Here is a 23,684-nt window from a genome sequence, read left to right as displayed (position 1 = left end):
TTTAAGACAGGTTGTTAAGGATTAGCTGAGATATTATTGTGTTCATTGTTGCCATGGTCCTCTTTTTGTCATCAAGTCTACTTCTCAAATGGGTGAATGTTTAATATTCACACAGAAATCTTAGTTTTTCGAATGATTTTAGCATTTTACGTCTCAAAAAATTTTTGTTTAACTTAAAAGTAGATAGTGTTCTGAATTTTTCTTGCTGTTCATGTAAATCTACAACTGGGTAGAATCAGGCATGTCCTCTCTATGATCAAAACATACACTCTATTTATATGTTTAAATTGTGTTTGTATCTTCTGAGTGGATCGTGTGGCCTGCTGTTAACACTTAAGTACACTGCTGCTAGAGGGACCATTCCAATCAGACTTCTTTGAAATTATTGAGGTAGCTTGATTCTTGTCATCTTGTAATTAGTCTACCTGTAATACTTGGATTTTTAAGTTAAAATAGTATTCCATTTAATTCTAAGCATTTATTATGGAAATGCAACACTGTATTTGGATTTCTGTTTTAGTCATGTATTGATATCCCTAGTTTTTATATTTTCTTATTAAATGGATTGTGTTGTATGGAAATGGATTGTGCCCAGGACCTTAAAAATTACATTTTACAAATTACTGTAAATTACAAAAGAATTGTTTCAGAGTGACATACCTTTAATAAAAGAACATTTCCCCCTCTGTTTCCTGAAGTTAGAACATGGGAATCATTAATTTCAAAACGGGGCTTTGCTTGATGTAATGCTATCATTACTCTCCTGACTTACATAGATAACGTAGTTCTGATATATGGGATATGATGGTGCAGCCGTAAGCTTTCTGTGGACGCCATTCCAATTCTGAGTTGTGTATTTCGGAAAATAACAATCGAACTACTTCAGTTTAACGATGTAAATCTTTTTCACCATTTTGCAGCACTAATAAATCATCACATATTTTGGTTCATTTCAGGTTGTTGAAAAATAGTTTCATTCCTTCCTCTATGTCTAAGAGAAGTATGTTTCTTATTTTATTTTTGTTATGATTGAAATTAATATCCACATTCGTGTCCTCATTAATATTTCAACTTTTTCTAGACAACTTGAATGTTTTTTTAATAAGCTTTTTATAGAAAAGCTGCAAAGATAGTGCATAGAGTTCCTGTATATTCTTCACCAAGTTTCCCTTAATGTTGACATCTTACACAGATATAGTACATTTGTCAACACTAAGAGATGAATACTGATGCATTAATATTAACTACACTTCACACTTTATTGGCATTTCAGCAGTTTTCCCACTAATGTTCTTTTTCTGCTCCCGGATCCAGTCCAGGGCACTGCATTGCATTTCGCCTAAGCTATTCTTTATTGCCTTTTGGTTTTCGTTATCATGCTGTCCAAAAGAGGCTCATTCGTTAAGCTACTTATGGTTAGGTGTCTGATTGTCTTACATGTGACTTCTTACATGTACACAGGTACTTTCCTAGACTGGAAATATAAATAAGAAATAGAACTCTTAAGCAATTCAAGCTGTGGAGACAGACAAGTAAACAATGATAATATATATGGAATGTGGTTACAGAAGGGATAGCCAAATTTTGGAAGGAGGAGAAACAGGTATATCAGGGAAGTCCTCCCAAAGGAGGTGACATTTGAGATGGACCTTGAAGGATAAATAGGAACTCTCAAGGCAGACTGGAGAGAAGCGAATCCAGACAGAGGGAATAGTATGTACCAAGACTCAGAAACAAGAGTGAGCGAATAGTTAGATTTGCCAGGAATGAAGGGTTGGTGTAGGAGGGGTGGAGGAGATAAGACGGGAAAGAGATGCAGGGGATTTGGAGAGTGTTGATTTGAGTATTTTACATTTCTATCTCACAAGAAAATTTTGAGGTAGGGCTAGTAAGAAATGTACCTTTGCAAAATTAGTTTTTGGTCATGTCATATGTACATACCATATAATTTAGTGTTAGCATCAAAATGGCTTTTTGTTGACCTGCTTTCAAAGAAGTGAAAGGAGACTTACTCACCAGAGGCCAAAATTAGAACGCTGCAGCCGCCCCAGAAGTTAATCCCCTTCCTAACTCACAAATGACTGCTCCCTTCAGCAATCTCTTTATGTCCTGCAAAAGTAAGGTGGAAACCCCATTTCTCCCTCTTAATTGGCCGGGTGCCCAAAGAGAACACATGATCTGTAGCCACACTCAGGTTACTGTTCATATCCTTAAGTGATAACATTTTGAGGAGAGCTACTTGGCTAAGTGAACTGCCTCTTTTGTTCGTCCTTAATCAAACCAACATCTTCTGTAGGTGATTTATGAGTGTGAAAATGACTATTATCTTTCTGCTTTTATAAGGCTCCTAAAACGATAGGCTCGTGTCCCTGTAATCGGAGAAAGATGCGAAACTGAACAAACCATACATTACTGTGTAAGCCGGACATATTTTGGTTGTTAGGATTTTTTTTTTTAATATCTCTCCTCCCTCACTGCATATTTACCTTCTAGAAATATTTAATGAAAAAGGAATTTATATTGGGGAGGGATACATAAGTGACTTCAAAGATAACTGGTAATGTTTAATATTTGGCGATAGGTGCACAGATGTTTTTGTTGTACATGTGTCATAAACATTCCCTTGATGTATTCAATATTTAATAAAACCAACTTAAAATGCTTAAAGGCCAAAAAAGGATAAATGGTTCTAATTAATTTAAAGGCAGTTCCATTTATTTTTTTTGTTTGTTTTGGTCACAAGGAATAGGAAACTGATTCAAGCCAGCTCAAAGACTTGGGAGGGAATTATTGTTAGAATACAAAGAGGTTTTATGGGAATGCAGCAAGAGTGGAGGAATCAGGCTGCAGGAACTGAGGCAGATCGGCGTTGGTCAGGCTGCTGTCTGCCTTCCTTCTGTTTCTCTCTTTCTCATTGTCTTCACTGTTTCTGCCTCTTTTTGCTTTCTTGTCTTTTCTTGTTCTCCTTTGTCTTGCCTTTTTTGTCTCCTTGGTGTCCTCACTCTCTGTCTCTTCGTTTGTGTGTGCCCTCTCTCCTCTCTCATGGCATCTTGAAGTCTGTTCATTTGTCTATTCTCTTTTCTCTCCAGACCAACTTCTCCTGAATCCTTTCCTTTATGACATTGATGTGCATGAAGCATGGAGTCCCTATAATGGTAGCGTAGGTTTTCACACATTGTGACAGGATAATTTTTTCTGTATCTCCTTGTGCAGATTCGTCAGATAATCTGACTGGTCCTACTCATCTTTTGGAGCTAAGTCGCACAGGGCCCTTTGTCAGCCTGTGACTGGGTGACTCCTGTGTTAGGTATTTACTCCTGAGTGGCCCAGATCCTGTAGACCATTGCCCACGGAGGAAGCAAAGTAGAGATTTCTCTAGAAGGGGTTATGGGAAGGGAGATATTCTGAAATTGTCTAATATATCGATTAAGTTTTATCAGAAATTTCTTATATGCGCTTTAAGCCTTTTTGATGATTGGTGTGTGATTGCTTCCTAGAAAAATCTTTTTCAGACAAGAGACCATTTTCTCTGTCCTAATCGCAACTCATACCCTTAAGATATTTGTTCATTTATTCACTGAACAGATATTTAATGAGTACTCACTATGTTTCATACACTCTTTTAAGTGTTGGGACACAGGTTGGACAGGACAGATTCGTAGCAGTTTCACTGAAGTGGATGGGGGGTACAAAGGAGCTGGGACAGGGTTTGAGAGTAGGGTTTAGAGGGGAGCAGCGAGAATAGGAGACTTGTGAGGGAATCCAAATATCCAGAGGGGGGCAAAACAATGTATACACATTTTAAGAAAGGAAAACTATTAAAATTGTAATACTCAATATGTACTGATACCAAAAGATGAATACAAGTCACGTTTGACTTCTGCAATTACAAGAGGAGCTCAAAGTGGTTACCATCAGCGTCCAGACACTTCTGATTACAGCGAACTACTGCTTGAGCAACATTGACCAGAGTGTCTACTTGTATACGTGTTTTTGGCACCCCCGGTATTGTCAGGTACAGTTGTGGGGTGAGAGTTGAAGGCATAGCCAGGAATGGGTGTGGGGCTGAGTAAAGACAGCAGACCAATGGAAATCTGTTCCTGTTAACTGCCCACATAAAAAATTCCACCCTTTGCAACTGGCATTTATAAAATGTGATTAGGTAACCAATGAATTTCACAGAAACTCAAGCCATTCATCCCGTAGTTATTATGTGCCTACTCTGTCCTAGATTATGCTCTAGATGGGGGCAAGGGAGGGAGAGACACAAAAAGAAGGCACTGTTTTGTGCTTTCGAGGAGTCCTATATAAGTGCAAACCCAAATAATTATAGTAATTTGACCAAGTAGTAACATTATGGTGTTTGACACGAGCCTGTAGGACCAGGCTGAGCCTAGGCAGAGTGCTTTCAGGGAGAAGGACACAGGTGTGGAAGGGGTTTCAGGTTGCACCAAAAAGAGTTTTCATTACCATTTTAATTAAAACCAAGAAAACTAATTAGCAGCTTAGGAAAAGTGAGGAGAGTAGGAACTGGAAAGATAGTCAAATGATTTTTTTACAGTAGCAGAGCTGCCTAGAAATAAAATGAGGTGAGGTGGCTGGGAAAGGACAGTATAGAACTCAATTGTGGAAATTAACCTCTGGGACGGATGCTGGAAGGGAAAGAAGACTCTATGCCAGCCATCTGGTGGGAGTAGCTGTTCCGAAGGAATAGGGAGGCTTCAGCAAAGAGCTGAAGTTTGAACTGAATAGGATTTTCAAGGATGTTTATATGCAGAGGCTTGGCATGTTTAGAGACACTGTGGGCTGGGGGAAAAAATACCATTCTGATATTCTAGGCTAAGGAAACTTGCCAATTTCACAAGAAAATAGATCTAACTTCCCCCACGAGACCATAAATTTCTAAGCTTATCTGTATTTGAAGTCTCAGTGTCCAGCAGTTCCAGACACAAACAAAAAAATGTTGTTAAAAAAAAAAAGACTAACAAAATTTGTTTTCTTAGTAACAATTTTTATTTGTTCCATGACATTTTTCTCATCTGTAATTCTGCTTAACCTTTTCTTTTACTGAATTAGGAAACAACTGGTTTTTAAGAGTAGTACCTTCAAAAGCATTTGAACAAAGTGTCATTTTTCACCTTAATCTGAATTTTTGCTGTTAGCTACTTATGCCTGTCAATAAAAAGGAATCACTGAGAGCAATAATCTTATGATTGCAACTAGCGTGGACTGTGATCTTTAGTTATGGATATTCACTTTTTCTTTTTTTAAAGACTAGCAATCTAACTTGAATGGTCTGCTAGTTTGCAACTGTAATTACAGAGAACCCTTGAGCCTGAATATAGGGGGTTCACTGTCAGACAACCCTTACTTCCTTACTGTTGCTGCACTGTCTAATTCTTTCTACTCTTTGTCCCTTTTGATCAGGAGTATGTGATTGGAGAACATATGCTGCTCGTCACTGGATTATGCTGGTAGCTCCTGTGCTCGGTTGAGTTAATAGGAAAATATGGGTTCATGCTTTGATTTTTGAGCCTCTGTGTGTCAGAATTAGAGATTTAGTCTGCTCTTGGCCTTATAATAATTATAGTCACAGAATATTAGAGTGTAACCATAGAGCATATCTAGGCCAAAGCTCTTCACGTTTTATATATAAGGAGACAGGCACTGTGAAGCTAGGTGACATGCCCGAGGTCACAGAGTCATGGCAGAGCTAGGACTCAAGTCTACTCTTCAGAGAGCTCATTACTATATGGTATCATTGACTAAAAAAAAATCTTTGTAAGTGACTGAGTTGTATGTGAAAGGTGAGAATAAGTTAGAAAAATCCTATTTATTTGATGGCCAATCTTTCGGCCTTACGTGGAGAGAAGCTGTGTACACCCATCCTAGTCATATGCTCCCATCTGTCTGGTAATGGGGGCCTGAAGAGCGACCAAGAGCTGCCTTGGTCTAGCACTGGTTAGAGTGTTGTCCACAATAGTGCCATATTGGGACTGAATATGCCGACCTCCAGAAAGGGGGCTGTGCTCTAGGTATAATCCTGGGCTTTTAGAAGTGCCAGGGTTTCTCCACGGAAAACAAGTATTTAAAAGAAGGAGATGTTTCAAGTGCCCCTGGAATAACCACTAGTACATGTGGTAGAAGAGCTGTATAGGGACAGATGGGTGAGAAGTGTGGAACAGGTAGTAGACAGGCATATCTAGGGTTGAAAATAGATTTCAGGAAGAGAGCCTTTTCTGTTCCTCAGGGTGGGGTGGAGAAAATGACTCATGCTCTGACGTAGTTTGCCGTAGCCCTTAGGTTACAAGTTGCTTTCTAAGAGTGTGAATCCAGATTCCATGTAGGGTTTTATCATTGGGGAACAGCTCCCACATAGTTAATACGATTTTTACTGGGATTTTGAACCAACATCAATATCTAAGGAGTTTTTATTAAATTAAATTCTTTGGGCCTTAACATCACTGGTTGGTATTCCAAACAGTGAAAACAGCGTTCACAAATAATAGCTGGTTAACATTTATTGAATATCTCCTATGTGTCAGGTACTGTTCTAAGTATCTTCTGTCGACCCCCGTTTTACGGATGAGGAAATTCATTGTGACTGAGGGCACAGAAATATAACATAGAGTATATATAGTATACTCAGGTCCCTTCTGTGGAATGGCTTTTAAGTGTTTAGTCAAAATGAAAGAAAGAGAAGGCATCAGGTGATGCGGAGTTTTTTAAAGGTCAGCCATCTTTCAGGGTTAATTTTTAAAATCAGTGTGTATGTGAGCTGAAGGTGTTTACTCATATGATAATGGTTTGTTTATATTAGCAATTCACAAGCCTTTAAAAAAAATCTTGCAAAGAAATCACCATCTCTCATTTTTCATCCCCGTAATGTATGTGTCATGGGAAGAAATAGGCGGGCATGTTATATGGTGCCTGCTCTTAAGGAGCTCCTTAAAAATAAAATTTAGAACGTATTTGGTAAACATAATGATTCTAGAAGAGAGTGTATACTGGTAAATTGTTTTTCATCTGACATTGTTGGTGATGTATGTATGCTAACCTGTACACACACTTCTTATTTGATTGCTTAGAAGATGATTTTCTAAATTCTACCCCTTTGTTCTCTACAGATTACGTTGCTTTTATCCAGAACGAGACCATCTAGCTTAGCTTCTTTTGCTCTTTTTCTTTCAAAAATCTCTGTAGCTTTACCCTCATCCTTTCTTATTGATATAGGATGTCTTTTAGATATATATTGTTTTAAGAATAAATCTTCTAAGTCAAACTTTTCCCATTCCCTCCTGTCTCTGGCACCTTTCAGACTTTTCTCCCCTGCGTATCCTGTCCTCAGCCCAGTCCCATCCCTTCTGCCTCCAGATTTATCGTCAGCTTCTCCCTCTCCAAGACATAGATTTTATCTTTGCAGTTCCTTTATGTTGATCCCATTTTTTATATCCTAATGATTGCTACCCTGGTAGATTGAAGTTGGACAAATGAATCTCCCCTTAAACTTTTGAAGGAAGATAGGTGAAAAGATGTAGGTAAAATTAGGAAGTTCCAATTACCACATAGGAATTGGGAGAGGGAGGTGAGACATGGCAAGCAGTTTGGTGGAAAACCTAAGGGTGGGATGTTATTACAGGGGGATTACTGAAGCAATAGAGCACAAAGGATTGAGGTAAAAGTGAGAGTTCAGACTTAATAAGAAAGGGTTATAGAAAAGTTAGAAGAATTTGGATAATTATTAGATAGATTGGTGCTTTTTTTAATAGTGCCATTTGGAAATTATGAGAAGGAAGAGGGGCTTTGAGCTAGAAGTTTGAGAAAATGCCAGCAGTAAAATACAGTGGGTGCAGTGTCAGGCTCTGACATGGAAGGAGTAGAAAGGATTAATTTGAGAAATGCATAAGAAGAGAGATTTTGTTACACCTTGATGTAAGGAGAGAAGAGAGAGTGGGTTCCAGATGATTCTTAGATTTCGTACTTGGAAGAAAAGGAAGATGGTGGCATTTTTCATGGTGATCTAGAAGCTGAATGGGTCAAAGACTTGGTATAAAGCGATTCATTCTTTATTTGTGTAAAGTGCCCTGGCACCCATTGAAACAAATCCTTAATTTAATTCTGTGGTCAGTAAGAGGTGCCTTCTTTTAAGAGATGGAACTGGATGCTTAATAGCGTGGGTGAATATATATAGTCGTAATAAAGAAAAGGGCAGTGTGACGTTTTATCAGGTAGCCTTGGAAAAACAGAGAGGTAAATATAAATATATTTAATCAGCACCTTCACAGGGCACAAATTAATGCAATGGTTAGAAATTGATTCTGATATTAATAAACTTATTGTTTCACTCAAAATAATCCAACATAAATGGTAGAAATGCTGTTTTCAATACGTAAAAGAATGGTGCACATTACTTCATTAATCTCTGTTTTCCTAGTTAATTTAGTAGCTATTGCTAACATGGGATTATCTGGAATTTCTGTTTTAAACGACTTAAAATATAACTGGCATGCTTTTGTATTTTCTTCCCCAGAACTGAATTAATCAGGTTATTTTTCAGATACACGGGAGAAATTATTTCTTTTTAACAGTGTCATTAGAAAGTTCTCTGTGTGCTACTTAAATATTAACTATTTCAGTGCTACCTCTGATTATTGATTAGGTGATAAGAACAGAGATAAAGTCATATGTAAATATCCCTTTTGATTTTTAAAAAATGTGGGTGTCTGGAATTTTTAAGTTATTTGAATTTCTATTTAACATTTTTGGTTGATAGAGTTGATAAATATTTAGTAAAGAATCATATTTATTAAACATTAGTCGTTTATCTATCAGCAACATTTTAGTTGCATAATCGATTTATGTCAGGCTCAGTTTTAGGCCCTGGGAATGAATACAGGGATGAATAAACCTTCATGGAGGCCTGCCCGGTGGCTCAGGCTGTTGGAGCTCCGTGCTCCTAATGCCAAAGGCTGCTGGTTCGATTCCCACGTGGGCCACATGGGCCAGTCACAAGGTTGCCGGTTCGACTCCCGCAAGGGATGGTGGGCTGCGCCCCCTGCAACTAACAACGGCAACTGGACCTGGACCTGAGCTGCGCCCTCCACAACTACGATTGAAAGGACAAGTACACACTATTCCCCCAATAAAGGCCTGTTCCCCTTCCTTCACTGCCCCCAAAAAAACCTTCATGGAACTTATATTTTAGTGAAGAAGACAGGAAATGAACAAATCCGTAATGTGAAGAAGTGACAAGTACTTTGATAAAGTATCCCCCAGAGTAAGGGGAGAGAGGGTGATTGGGGTAGGACTTTTTTGATAGATTAATCAGAGAAGGCTGTTGTTCTCTGGGGGGGAAGCAGAAACTTAAATGAAGAAGAAAATTTTGCAAAAACTTATTCCAGGCAGAAGGAATAGTAAATGCAAAGACCATGAGTCAGGCTCAAGTTCATTGAGAACCAGTTTGGTATGTTGGAGGAAAAGTAAGAAGGCTGGTTTGACGAGCAGAGAGAACAAAATGGAGAATGATAGTAGAGGGGGAAGAGGTGGACGGGCCGGAGCATATTGGGCCTCACTGCCCACGGATTTTGAGTGTAATTGGCGGCCGTAGGAGAGTTTGGGGGCAGAGTTGTGATATGATCTGATTTACATTTTACAAAGTTTGTTGCAGCTGCTGAGTGGAAAACTGACCACAGGAAAGGGAAGGTGTGAAGCACGAGACTATTTAGGAAGCTTTTGCTAAATTGATGGAGGCCTGTGGGTTCCAGTGTGCTCATGTTGATCCATTGTGCAAGAAGAAGCTGTTAGAACTATGTTAGAACTATTCACTTTAAAAAATTAAGCTTTACTAATATTTATTATACATATTGGTACTGGCACCCACATTTGATCTGAATGTTAGTTACATGTCATTTACCTTTCTTAAACCTGAGCAACTGAGTGAATGCTGGTGTTATTTACATTTACTGAGATGAGAAAACAGGGTGGCGCCGGATTTGGGGGGTAAAGGTGAGGACGCAGTAACTCAGTTTGGGGCGTTTTAAGTTTGAGATGCCTACTAGCAGAAATCTAATGAGATATGTCAGGTAGGTGATTCAGATCTTTGAGTTTGTAGCCAAGGTTAGAAGCCAAGATTAGAGGTCTAAACTTGGAAATCGTTGGCATAGAGGCAGTATACAACTTTGGAGCCAGACTGTGAATGCACATTTCGGCTCTGCCACTTAATGTGTAATTGTAGACAAGTTAACTTGACATCTCTCTGCTTTATTTACCTCGTCTATAAATTGGGGATAATAATATTTACCTCATAGGGTTATTGTGAGGATTAAATGATATTAAGTAATACAAAGTTCTTAGAACAGCATCAGGCACACAGTACTTGCTAGATGTTAACCATTATTATCAGTTTGAGTGTTTAAAACCAGGAGATTAGATGAGATGACCTAGAGAATGAATATAGGTAGAGAAAAGGGCCAAGAAAGCAATACAAGCTTTCGAATTCAGAGACAGAATGGAGAAAACTGAGGAGTGGGGTAGGAGTCAAACCAGGGGGATGTGGGGTCTGAAAGAAAATATTGTGAGGAAAATCTTTCAAGGGGAGAAGCCATCAACTTGGACAAATTCTGCTTGAGAGATCGAGTAAGATGAAGACTGAAAATTGACCACTGGGTTTGTTAAGATAGAAGTTGTTGGAGACCTTGATGGGGTTTCAGTGGAGTGGTGGGTATGAATGCCTGATTGGAGTGGGTTAAGGAGAAAATGGGAGGTGCAGAACTGGAGAACATGAGTACAGACAACTCGGGGGTTTGGCTGTAAAGAAGAGGAGAGAAAATGGAGTGGTAGCTAAAGGAAGATGTGTGGAGTCAAGGAAGGTAAGAGTGGGGTGTATGGATGTTAAGGTGGAAGGTAGTACAGTAAGTTTGTGTACTGATGAGAGTGACCAGTGAGGAGAGAAAACTTGCTATTTGAGTGACATGAGATAGTTGCAGCAGCCGAGACCTTGTGGAGGTGCGATGAGGTGGGTAAGTGCACAGTTGGCAGGGTTAGTCTTAGACATTGGCAGAGGCGGTTTGTCCATTAATGATGGTAGAGAATATTCGTGGAAGTGAAGATAGATGGGTGGATTTGTTATGAGAAAATGAGATTCTTTTTTTTCCTGAGTGCTTTAATTTTTTTCAGTAAGAGAGGGACAGGATCATCAGCTGAGAGAAGTGGAAAGGGGGTTGTAAGGTTTGAGGGAAAGGCGGTAGTGTGAAGCAGGCATCTTGAGAGGTGGGAGAATGAATTGACTAGAGAAATGCAGGTGGAACGTCAAGGAGTTCGGAGAGTCCGGCTGACGTTTGTGGTCATTAAAGTGATGCCCCACTGGCTGGCGAGGAGGGAAATGCCTTGGGGGAGTATGCAGTGAAAAAGTGGTGGGGACAGACAACGGCTCCTCTGCTCCTGTTTTGAACTCTTTAGGTCCATGGCTGGGAGGATTGCTCTTGAGTCGTTCCTCGGGTCCATGGGCATTGATAGAGGAATGGATAAAAGTGAATAGGCCAAAAACTAATCATTTTTGCGTCTATTCATGTCTGTATCACGGTGTTTCATGTAGAGGATGAGGGCCTAGAGGTGTTTGTGCTGGCTTGTCTCCCTCAGAATGCCTGCTTTACGCAAGGGATCCCAGGTAGGCCCCGGACACTCCATGAATTATATTTACTTGCTGAGCTATGTAAAGAACGTAACAACTCTGATGGAGAAAGAAGCTCAGTAGTTTTTCCTGATAGAAAGCCTCACCAGACTTTTCCCTAGGACCTGTGGTTTCCATTAATCTGGAATTATTCGTGTTGATTTCATGCTTTTGTGTTTGATTACAGATGAATTCAAAGTCTGGTTTTCTTTTCTTTCAGGTGCTGGAGAATCTGGTAAAAGCACCATTGTGAAACAGATGAAGTAAGTTGAAACATGGCCTTTTTTGTAAGACTACATTTCCTCATAATACATACAAGTCCATAGCATCTTTTCATTTTAGGTCCATGGTAATGATTTGTGGTTTTCTTCTTTTGAAAGAATCATTCACGAGGATGGCTATTCAGAAGAAGAATGTAAACAGTATAAAGTAGTTGTCTACAGCAATACTATACAGTCCATCATTGCAATCATAAGAGCCATGGGACGACTGAAAATCGACTTTGGGGAAGCTGCCCGAGCTGTAAGTGTTTCTCATTTCCTCTTCACTTGCTCTTTTTCAGTAGGTGCAGTTAAGCAAAATTTGTTTCGCCTTTCAGGGAAATGAATTAAGTAACAAGATAAGATGTAGCGAAGTTCTGGGTGCTCATTTGAGAAGTGTTAGCAATCTGCTTGAGGAGATATTAGATTACCACACCAAGGGGACTCTAGGAAATGGGATTCTGTGGATGTGCTGTAGGTTTCTGTGATAACTGTTTCATTCACTTGCTTCTCTTACAGCCCTGTTTTTTAATGTACAGTAGCAAATGATAGTAAATCGATATAATCTAAAAGAGGTTGCCATGCTTTCTGAGGTGTAGAGATTAAAGGTAAATACCAGTTTCCCAGAATAAACTTGGTAGGGACATGCATACTAAGCCTAAATTTTAGAGGCAGTTTTCAGATATTCAGGAATGTAGTTCAAATACTACACTGAACTATGGACTAGGGAATTGGTTCTACCATGTCCTGATATAATTCTTGCACATGTCAGATAATCAAAAGTCATGTTGATTAATTATAATATTTAGTGGGCCCTAAAGTTCTAGTTTGTGAATTAGGGTGTTTGATGCAGTGGGGGAGGGACAAAATGAAGGCAGGGGGTCTTTTAGATCATCAGCTAAATTCCAAGAGAAGGCTGGGAATGTATAGAATGATTCTCTAGAACTAAGTTATCAGCTGTATTCAGTGTGTCATACTTAGGTGCTATGGGCAATAAGAGGAAGTGACTTGGGGAGCTGCCTGGGGAGCCTTCCTGGGAAGGCAGCGCCTATGTGTCTGTGAAGTAGCTTAGGGACTCTTTTAAGCAACTCTCAGTTCAGCAAATGAATATTCAATAAACCAGTGGGGAAATTGTCGAAGGGAAAAATAACACAAGGGTGTTTATAATTGAGTGGTATTTAGACTAGAAAATCTTAGAAATGGCCTAGGGAAGAGGAACAAGAGTAAGGGTTGTAAAAGTAGCAAAAGAAGAATGGAAGAGGGATGTGAGGCATGACTTCTGTTTTTGTAAAAAGGTACCAACTCACAAAAAGTAGAGACTTTATTTTTCTGAGCCTCTGAGCAGGGAACAATGTGATAGCTAAGGCAAGAACAGGCCTTGTTTTTGTCTTACTCCTTTCTATTCCTTCTCTCACCTCCTGCTTCTCTTCTTTTTCCTCTCTTCCTACCAACTCTCTCCTGTGTTCTTATTTTCTCCCTCCCTTTTCTCATTTCTTATACCTAGCTCTACCTCTGTGTTTTATTTGCTGTATCTGATAATCAGTCAGTAATTCTGTATTTATTCTCTTCCCTCTCTTTGTTGGCATTTTCTCCATCTTAGTTATTTACTTTGTCTCTTAGTTTCTTCCTTTGTTTATTTCTCACACTCTGTCCTCTTTGTATCTCTTGGTCATCCCTCCTTTCATTTCCATTATCAAATTCGTTATGATTAATCTTTGGGTCCTGACACTCTTTTGTCACCAGATGCAGTTGACATTTTCTGTTTCAGTCTGTTTGGGCTGCTATAACAAAATACCATAGACTCAGTAGCTTATAAACATCAGAAATTGATTTCTCACATTTTTGGAGGCTGGAAGTCCAAGATCAAGTGCCAGCATGGTAGGATGAGGGCGTTCTTCCAGGTTGCAGACGTCTTGAAGTGATATCTGTGGGGTCTGTTTTATGAGGGCACTATTCCCATTCATGAGAGCCCTGCCCTCCTGACCTGAGTACCTCCCAAAGGCCCCGCCTCCTAACACCATCACATTGGGCATTAGGATTTCAACATGAATTCGGGGCAGGACACATACTCAGACCATAGCATCCCTCCTCTCCTTTCTTTAGTTTGTCGAATCAGTGTCATTAATCTTTGGCTCCTAACACTCCTGTGTCACCAGATGCAGATGACATCATTAATTCCTCTCAGGCCTCCTGTATCATCTACCTTTCCAGCGTCCACCCATCCTAATCTGCAATCCTATATAATTTTATGAAGTTTCTCTTTTTTATTTCCTTATGTAAGAATTTATATTTATAGCTCTTCTCTTATCCTTCTCTAGTTTTATGATGATTGTTTAGAGAGCGAGTGGAAAAACATAGAGCTGGATGTGGGATAGGTTGCTTTTCATGTCTGCGTAGGGTGAAGGTATGACGTTCATTGTATAGAGGGGCCTCTTTATAGACCTATAAATATATAGGTTTATAGTGGGGAAACAAGATTGGTCAGTGGAAGAGATTAAGTGATAAAGGCAAAATGTTTCCTCCTAAAACAGTGTTTACAAAGTTGCAACAGCAAAATTATGTAGCAATAGCTCACTGTTTTAAAGTTTCTAAATTTAGAATCATGGTGTTATTAAAAAAAAAAGTAATTGCTTTATTGAGGCTTTTGAATTCCTGCATGAGTGTACAGGTCAAATTTCAGAACCAAGGGCCTATAGAACTGTCAAATGTTAAATAAAGCATTATGCCATATATGTAGGAGGAAGTGCTCACTGTTGAGTGTGTTCACCAGTTTCTGTAATTTTTCAGCTTTTCTCAGTTATTCGTTCCTTTTTTTTAAAATTCTGAAAAGAGAGAATGGGAATGTAGGTGGTAGAGAAAGTTTCTTTATCTCTGCAAAAGTCATTAAGACTGATGACCCTGCGTTTGGCAGAATTCATTGGCGTGCACTCTCGTTAGATTTGTTATGCTTTGCTTTTTGGTTGTCACTTCCCCTACGGTCTGAAATGTTTTGCTTGCTCATTTATTGTCCTAATGACAACTTGTGATAGAATTGATTGCGCCACTTCCTCCCTTCCTTTTCCTTTACCCATTACATGCTTTTAGCATATGCATTTTTATAATTACTCAAATCTTCTGAAGCAGATGAATATTAAATGGAGGTGTGGCAATCATCCCATGAGACGGGTTTTCGTTTTCACACAACCTGACAAATAGGGCTGGAAAGGGTAAGACAAGTCAGTTTCACGGCTCTTTCCAGTCTTCTCTCCCTCACCCATATTTTAAGTTTAAAAACTGGAACCACTTACAAAGCTGTGTTTATGATTCATGAAGTTTTGATAAGTCTCTCTGTGTAACTTTCTTTTCCTCCTGCATCCTTTCTTCCCCTGTCTTATTTAGAGGACTGTCATTCCTTTGGGGAAGTCTAGAGACTGAATGTTCCCTGAGAGATTTATTCCCCCCACGAGGTTTCCAGACTTCTTAAATGTCCCAGTCTCTGCTTCTTCCTGTTCCTCTATCTGAACTGCAGGGGGAAGGAGAGAACAGTTTTTCCTTAAACTTGTTTTACTCCCTTGGACATGTTGAGACTACCTCTTAGGTGCTAGTCTTTTCATTTCTGTGTTTATTGTATGCTTCCTTGAACAGAATAGGAATGAATTACATGTGTCTGTCTCACAGGCCAGTTTTTTTTCTGTCAAAAATTATGAGTAACCAGGATGGAGATTTACAGGCCGGTGAGGAGATCTTTTCAGGGGATGGTGGTGTGCGGAGAAGTGGTAGGGGGAGTGAAATCATCCCTCAGCTCAGCTCTGCACTTCTGACTCTGGTGGAGTGAGAAGGGGAAAAGACTTGATTGTAAATTCTCACACTGCCCTAGCCTTCCATTGAAATAATATAACGTGTGTGTGTGTGTGTGTGTGTGTGTGTGTGTGTGTGTGTTTTAAAGAAGCTCTTGTCAAGTCTTTTAAAAAATGGAGAATCTTCTGTCTCTCTTTTTTCAGGACGATGCCCGGCAATTATTTGTTTTAGCTGGCAGCGCTGAAGAAGGAGTCATGACTCCAGAACTAGCAGGAGTGATTAAACGGTTGTGGCGAGATGGTGGGGTGCAGGCCTGCTTCTGCAGATCCAGGGAATATCAGCTCAATGATTCTGCTTCATAGTAAGTCATTTTTCTCTGGGGAACTAACAGAAAATAACCTGGTGACTCCAGACAAAGTTGAATGCCTATCCTTAAGGAAGTGTTTAGAAGTCCATAGGATCCCTAACAAAGATTGTTTCAGTTTGGTGATGGAACCCTTAGTTGTTTTGTATGACTTAGAGAAAAATGCTTCTTCTGGGAATGTCAATGGGAGACTTGGCACCATGAAAGTAGCTCTATGGTAGTTTATAATAAGCAAATGAAACAGGAGAAAAATCTATTGCAGCTGGGTCCTGGATCTCTTCCAACTCAGTGAGTTCCCTCGGTATAAGGGCTTTGCATTGATTGCCAGCTAAGGAGGGAATTCAGAATTGTGATATCCCTTTTTATGCATCCAGCTTGCTGTGACTGTGGATTTCTCTGGTACTAGCCACCACTTATAAATCTTTCGCCAGATCACAATAGCAGACTTTATGCAGAAAGAAAATGTTGCGTCTTGGAACAAAATTGAAACATCTATTTGTTGAGGACATTCTCTTGAGTGTTAGTTACATACCAGTAGTTTTAGCAAATTTGGAATTAACACTTCCATTAAACGATAGCATGCTATCCTATTTTGCTTCTTTTACCTGTTTGTTTTGCTTCTTTTACGTGTTTGTTATACGTGTATTCAGAATGTATTTTTTTAACATGCATTCTGGGGGCTTGGTAAGTTCTTGTTACTTGTATCCATTTCCTTACTAAGTGAAGACACTTTTAAAGCATAAAGGTATTTTCTCTAATATATTTTCCTACTTTTCCCATTCTCGTTCTAACTTAAATTAGTATAAGAAGAAATTAAATGATATTTGAAAAACATTTTAAAAATGAAAATTTGACTTTAGAAACATTTCAGGATTCTTGCCCATCTTTTAATAATATTTATTAATTGCAGATACTTAGTTTAAATAATTCTCCCCAGTAGTCATCAAAGCTAGATTGTAATTTTTTCCATCATCAGTAAGCTCTGAATCCTCCAACTACACCTTGAAGACATGATTATTTATTTTTCATAATTGTTGACCTAAGCTTGACTGATTCCTTAACATTAGTGATACTACTTAGTTTTATAGAAGATCATTAATGATTCACTTATAATGATGTCCACTGTTCCTCACTGTTTTAGCCAAAAAATCTTTAGGAAACCTTGAAATTATAAAGAATTTAATTTAGCTTGGAAGCAGTCTTAATTATTCCACTGACAAATTAAATTTCTTTGAAGGTATTTACAGTTTGTTTTAGGCTTAAAAACAACCCACAACTTTCTATTTTCGTGAATGAAAACGAAATACTCGTTGAGCATAGATTTTTAAAATGTTAGTAATTCAAACATCATTCTCTAATGTCCTATCGAATGTTTAAACATACAGATCACCTGTTTACTTTAAATGTGGGAGGGCTTTTGTTTTGGTTTGTTTTTTGTACTGTGCAATGCACAGCTGTCTGTATATTGTATTTAGAACCGGCTTTAATTGTCCTATGCTAGTAGATTCCTTTTTTTCTAATAATCGTTTCTGTGACAATGAAGATCTGATTTTGGTCTGCCACTTTAGTGACAGGTTCAGAATCTACTTTTAGCAAGGAACTAGTTTGATCTGTTAACTCTCTGTGCACATGGTTGGCTTCACCAGGTAAAAATGAATGTGTATTTTATTTAGTTACCTAAATGATTTGGATAGAATATCCCAAACCAACTACATTCCAACTCAGCAAGATGTCCTGCGGACCAGAGTGAAGACCACAGGCATTGTGGAAACACATTTCACTTTCAAAGACCTGTACTTCAAGTAAGTCATTAGCCTTTTTGCTAGATGTGCCAAACGCAAATATCTTCCCTTTAGTTAGTCTCTCTTAATCAGGGTAAAATTTCTCTAGGCTTTATTCCTTGGTTTAGAAACTTACCGTATTCAACAGTCAGTATTTGAATGTTTTAATTGTGGGGGCCCAAACATTTCTTCTGTCTCCAAATAGCGTCAAATATTTTTGTCCATTTGGAGGAGCTTAAATTCAAAATTAAATTGTAACTTAGTTATCAATAAAAGTAATCATACTGTTACCAATTTATTTTTAATTTTATTCTTTTCAAAAGCTGCTTTTTTGTTGGAATCACCAAAACAGGTATAAAATATTTGTTGTTTAGAAGGGTAATAGCAATACTAAAAAGGATAGAAAATCAGTTTTGGGGCTTTGTTATGTGGCTTTTTTCTGCCATTTTGGTGTTAAAACCGAAATGCTTTTCTCACCAGGGTCAGTCTTTTCTTACTGCAGTGCCTTTCCCTGTAAGCTGAATGGGATGGAGCTGAGGTTCTCACAGCTCCTGGCCTGCTTGGTGTGCAGTCTCTGAGTTCCCGACATAGTGCAGGACGCAAAATCAATCTTGGGATAGAGGCATTTTGGGGAGGTATGATGACATAAACTGGTGGTTTTAGAGAGACAGAATTCTACCATTGTAATTTAAAAGATTTCCTTATCAGCATTAGTAACTCTAAAATAGGCTTCAGCTTATCTCTGTGTTTATAGTCTTTTGTAAATATTAGAACTGTCTTTTTGGTTCCTGTTTTCTGTTTTTATGACTTTTGAGATTAGGAGTGAACTCTTCTCCCCTTCAATACATGATGTTCTTTTTAGCTACCTCATTTTGCTTGTATGTAGAAATGTGATATTGAGAATTACTGCACACACGTAACTTTTTTTTATCATTAACATTTTTTATTTTTATTTTTTTATGCAAATGTAATTTCTAGCCCAGATCCTCTGTTTTCTTTTCTTTGAAAACAATTGCTTCAGAAGATTTGTGCAATCCACACAGAGTTTAGATATTACTTGATAAATTCCTCTTAAGGTCTTGAAATCTTGATACACCAAAACAGATTTGAAACCTGGTGTACCGGAAAAGAACAGTTCAGCTGTTCCTCTTCTACAAACACTCGTTTGTAGAAGAACTACTTATCTTTAGTACTGATGACTTTATTTAACCAGAGTAGCAAAGGCCACATGGATTATCACCCGTGAAACCAGAAGAATGAGGTGTCTCTTCGTGTGATATAAGATTATTAATCATTTATAATGAAATGCTGACCTTTAGTTAGTGTGGAAAACTTTCTTGTTGATGTTGTCCTAGACTGATCATTAGTTTGGTAAATCCTACTGGTCTTATGTCAGGATCAATAACCAGGTCTAATTAAGGTGCTGCACCCACTTTATTGTTGGCATGTAGATATCTTGTTATGAAGTGCTATCATTTCTTCCTTTTCCTCTTCTCTCTAGGCAAAACCACTATCCATTTATTCAAACATTTATTGAGCATCTACTATATGCAAGGCATTGTATAATTGCTTACTTGCCTCTCAGTTATGAGGTAATGTTTATAAAATGTTGATCTGTTAGTGAATAATATTATAAATGTTAATATGTACCAAAAGCCCACCTTGGGAACTTCATAGTGTTTGACTGGTTTTATGGACTTTATAGAAGAAAATAGAGGAGTAAGCTGAAATTATTGGTGTACTACCAGTGGTGTCTCCCCTTGAAAGACCTCTCTGGTAAAATATATGATGTTAGCATCCCTAAAACCTGTAATGTGAGGTTTTATGTTTTATACCCTGTATTAAAGCCAACTTGTGATTGCATCATTACAGGTATCATGAACAAAGGTTAAAAAGAACTATGCAAGATCAATCAAAAGAAAAAGTTGGGTTATGAAGAGATAAGATGACTGTTCTCTTTCAAACAGACATTGAGAAATTACTCAACTATCTCTCGTTTCTCTTAATCTGTGAAGGAAAATAATCTCGGGAAATAGACCCCTAGTCATTATAGCTCTGATACACTAAACGAGCTTGGCAGAGTTTAACCTTTAAAAATTTTATCATTCTCATCAAACATATATCTTAAGAGTATCTAACCACTTGTATGCACACCTCCTCAGACTCTAGTACCAGATTAGGACCAAGCTGTGTGGGTGTTCCTTTTACTATAAGAGGTAGGTGGAAGGCACTGTTGACAGAAGTTCAGCAGTTTACTTTGGATATTAAACCTCGAGAAGGGATTAGTGGACTAAAACTAATCCAGAGTGGAGCATAAAGTGTGTGAATAATTGAGGTTTTGTTACTATTAATTAAGTTCAGATAAGACTTGGAGTTGGGAAACATTGGTTTTGTTTTTATATTAGGGTCTTAGAGTCCTACCATAAAATACAATTTGCTTTTTTCCATAATTAATCTCTAAAATATTTTTTCCTTTTAAGTAAGATTTTATCTTAATTAAGAAAAAAGTAAGGAAAACAAACTTGAATCAGTAAGGAGAGATTATGGAAACAGTGCAAATTGGGGGGTTTATATTTTTTCATTGCTCTCTTTCAACTAAAGCGGAAACCATTTGAGAGGTAGAATGGTGGTGTGAATAAAAAGTTGGGTGCTGGAGTTAGAACGTCTGGGTCCAGATCCCCAGTTCCCATTTGTTGGTAGTGTGCCCTTGGGCAAATTATTTAACATATCTGCCTCAATTTCTTTATCTGTAAAATGGGGATAATAATAGTACTTATAGGAGCATTATGAGGGTAAAATGAGTTAATGTACTTAAGATTTTTTTAGGGTGGTGGTAGGCACTATGGTAAACACTCAGTAAACATTTATTAAAAAATACTAGTTATAAGTTGCATTACTCAGGTCTTTATTTTTCCTGTCTTTTTCCCCTCTTTAATTTATTTTAGTGCTTATTCTGCTGACTTTTTAGCACACCTCATAAGCTCTGATAGGAGGCTCAACTATATATCTAAAATGAGAATTTTGATTATTCCTAAATTTTATTTTTGCGTGTTCTCTTTTACTTTTAACCACAGATAATTATTAATGTTTTGACTACATTTTTAGCGGGTCCTTTGTTTGTTTTTCTCTTATAAATGGGATTTGGAATAAGTAATAGTATGAAGTTCCCTAACTTTCAATTTAGGGAGCGGTATGTGTGTGACCTTGCTGAATTTGTTCTTTCCCCCCCACTGCTCAGGATGTTTGACGTAGGTGGCCAAAGATCAGAACGAAAAAAGTGGATTCACTGTTTTGAGGGAGTGACAGCAATTATCTTCTGTGTGGCCCTCAGTGATTATGACCTTGTTCTGGCTGAGGACGAGGAGATGGTATGTTGGAGCTTCTGGGAACAAGCCTGTCTAATGCAGCCAGCAAATGGAAAATCACTTTTAGGAAGACTCTGCATCCATGTGCTCAATGAACCAAAACTTAATATCCTTAATTTTTCTCCTTGTCAATGAGATTAGACTTTCAAAATATTAACCCATGCCCTAGTAACACTTAAGAGATACGACAGCATGTTGCTTTGTGGGGAGGATTAAGTCCTCTTGTCAGCCAGTGCTCCTTCCCCCCTCCCAACCTCCAACAATTACAAAGATGAGACTGGCCCAGCTTTTGTGTTACCAGTGTCTGACTTAATTCCATGGGTGACATGCGTACTTTTAAAACTCCTTGGTCTGTTTTTTCATGAACCATTCATCTACTTTTATCTTTTGCTGCTGACCTATCATCCTGTGTTTTCTTTTTCAGAACCGAATGCATGAAAGCATGAAACTATTTGACAGCATTTGTAACAACAAATGGTTTACAGACACTTCAATCATTCTCTTCCTCAATAAGAAAGACCTTTTTGAGGAAAAAATAAAGAGAAGTCCATTAACTATCTGTTACCCAGAATACACGGGTAAGGGGTCGTGAAAGATTTTGTTGGAGGTATACATCTTAGGTCAACACTTACGTGACATTCCTGCAACGCCCTGTGGTTTTGAGCAATGCCTGTGTACCCTTAGAGTGCTCACTGGTAAAAGGTAACATCGTTAAGCGTGGAGTCAGACCCCTTAAGTCTAAAGTGCTATTCCAGACATAATTCATTTACTGGTTGATTTTTATATTTCTGTCCTCATTTTTTGAGGCATCTAGAGAAAGATAAAAATCAAAATTTGGTATAAATATGTTCAAGAAAATACAAGGAAAAGGTGCAGTCATTGCACTCAAGAAACGGACATTGACTGTAGAGAGAGACACACACACTCATAGAATTTCATGGTAGTAGAAAATGTTCTGAATAGAACAGAAGCAGTGGTTTTCTCTTTGGGGTCGGTATAGTCTTTTTCAAGAAGAAATGACACTTGGAGTGAGATAGTAAGAGGATGAATTAGCAGTCACCAGGCAGACAGAATAAAAGCATTGTAGGAAGAGGGAATAGCATATGTGAAGATATGGAAGTGGTTTTTTAAATTTGAAAAGGGCATTATTTGTTCTGGAACCTGGAAGGAATTTGGTATTGCTGGAGCTTTAAGTGGTGGGAAGGCCTGGTTGGAGAGATGGGCAGGGATGCTCATGGAGGGCATAGTTTCTCATGCTGAGATTGGGGAGCTGTTGGAGGATTTTACTAATGATTGTACATGATATAGTAGGAACTGCGCTTTAGAAAGATGATGCAATAAAGGCCATAGAGAGAGACAGTAGGGGAGTTGAATTAGTAAGGACTCTCATAGGATGTAAATAAAAGCTTTTGGTGAAGATACAGGGATCTATATCATAGAAGCCAAGAGAAAGAATGCAGATATCTCTTATGAATGCAGTTAGAATTAGGAAATAGCTCTCAAAAACCCTAGAAATATTTCTTTCCTCATCTCTTTACTCACCTTCTCTTTGCATGTCTTTATTCTTCTCTCTCCTTACCGACTTTTTCAATTATTCAGTTTCTGTGATAAAAAATGGCCCTGCCACAGTTTCTGTGTCTCTCCATTTAAAGGACCAGGCTAGACTGGGATCGGTTGTCCCCAGATTCAGATTCCTAGGAGGGAGATCCTGGGCAAGGTGAAATCAGGGAGAAATCCTTAGCTCAGTCAGTCACTCACAGTGAGGACGCCAACGTGACTGCCAGAGCTGCACCGTGATGACAGGTCAGGGCTGGGTGTTTCCAGGGAAAGGGAACACTTATTTGCCCAGCAGACACTACGTGCTCACTGTAATACAGTGAAAGGGTGTAGTGAAGGGAAGGAAGTGGAAACAGTCACAGGTTCTCTCAGTACTGTCTGATTGGGTGCTGGTGCTGTGATCCAAATTCATATTTAGGAATGTTGATTTTGAAGTATCTACAATATCCAGGTGGAACTATCTGATAGGCAGTTAGTTATATACATGGCTTTGGAGCTTGGGGGTTAAAATATTTTGGCTTGAGATCATGTGTAAATACAACGAAGTGAATGACTTAGGGTGATGACACAGAATGAGGAGAGAAAAGGACCATGGATGAGAGACTGCCAGCAGGAGAGAAGGAAAGGTTTGTATAGAACCAGAGAGCCAAAGCATCAAAAACTGAGAGTTTAGAAAGTGTAGAGCGGTACGATGTCGTGTGCAGAAAAACAAAGTAAGGTACGCATTGCAACAGGACGCCTGAGAGTAGAGCCAGGTACAGTGAGTTACTTACTGAGTGGGAAGTGAAGAGATGAAGAGCAGTGCAAGCCTTCTCTTGAACAGCTTGGATTACGGGGGAAGGAGAGATTTAAGAATGTTTATAGGCTTAGGGGTAAGATCCTATAGCAAAGGGAAGTTATAAAAAGTGGATG

The 23,684-nt window shown here is 38.6% G+C and overlaps 1 protein-coding gene across 1 annotated transcript in view; it reads left to right on the top strand.

Moving 5' to 3' along the window:
- GNAI3 (G protein subunit alpha i3) overlaps positions 1-23,684 on the top strand; it is a 34,513-nt gene that overhangs the window by 6,381 nt on the left and 4,448 nt on the right. The window contains exons 2-7 of the mRNA XM_081025052.1: positions 11,889-11,931; positions 12,049-12,190; positions 15,909-16,066; positions 17,743-17,871; positions 21,089-21,218; positions 21,640-21,793. Of these exons, the coding sequence (XP_080881178.1) occupies positions 11,889-11,931; positions 12,049-12,190; positions 15,909-16,066; positions 17,743-17,871; positions 21,089-21,218; positions 21,640-21,793 (756 nt within the window). The remainder of the gene's footprint in view (positions 1-11,888; positions 11,932-12,048; positions 12,191-15,908; positions 16,067-17,742; positions 17,872-21,088; positions 21,219-21,639; positions 21,794-23,684) is intronic.

The sequence above is a fragment of the Rhinolophus hipposideros genome (genome assembly GCF_964194185.1).
Source record: "Rhinolophus hipposideros genome assembly, chromosome: 19".
In the NCBI taxonomy this organism is placed as follows: domain Eukaryota; kingdom Metazoa; phylum Chordata; class Mammalia; order Chiroptera; family Rhinolophidae; genus Rhinolophus; species Rhinolophus hipposideros.
Note: the sequence above shows the minus strand (reverse complement) of the source record. Positions and strands in the feature narration are given on the sequence as shown.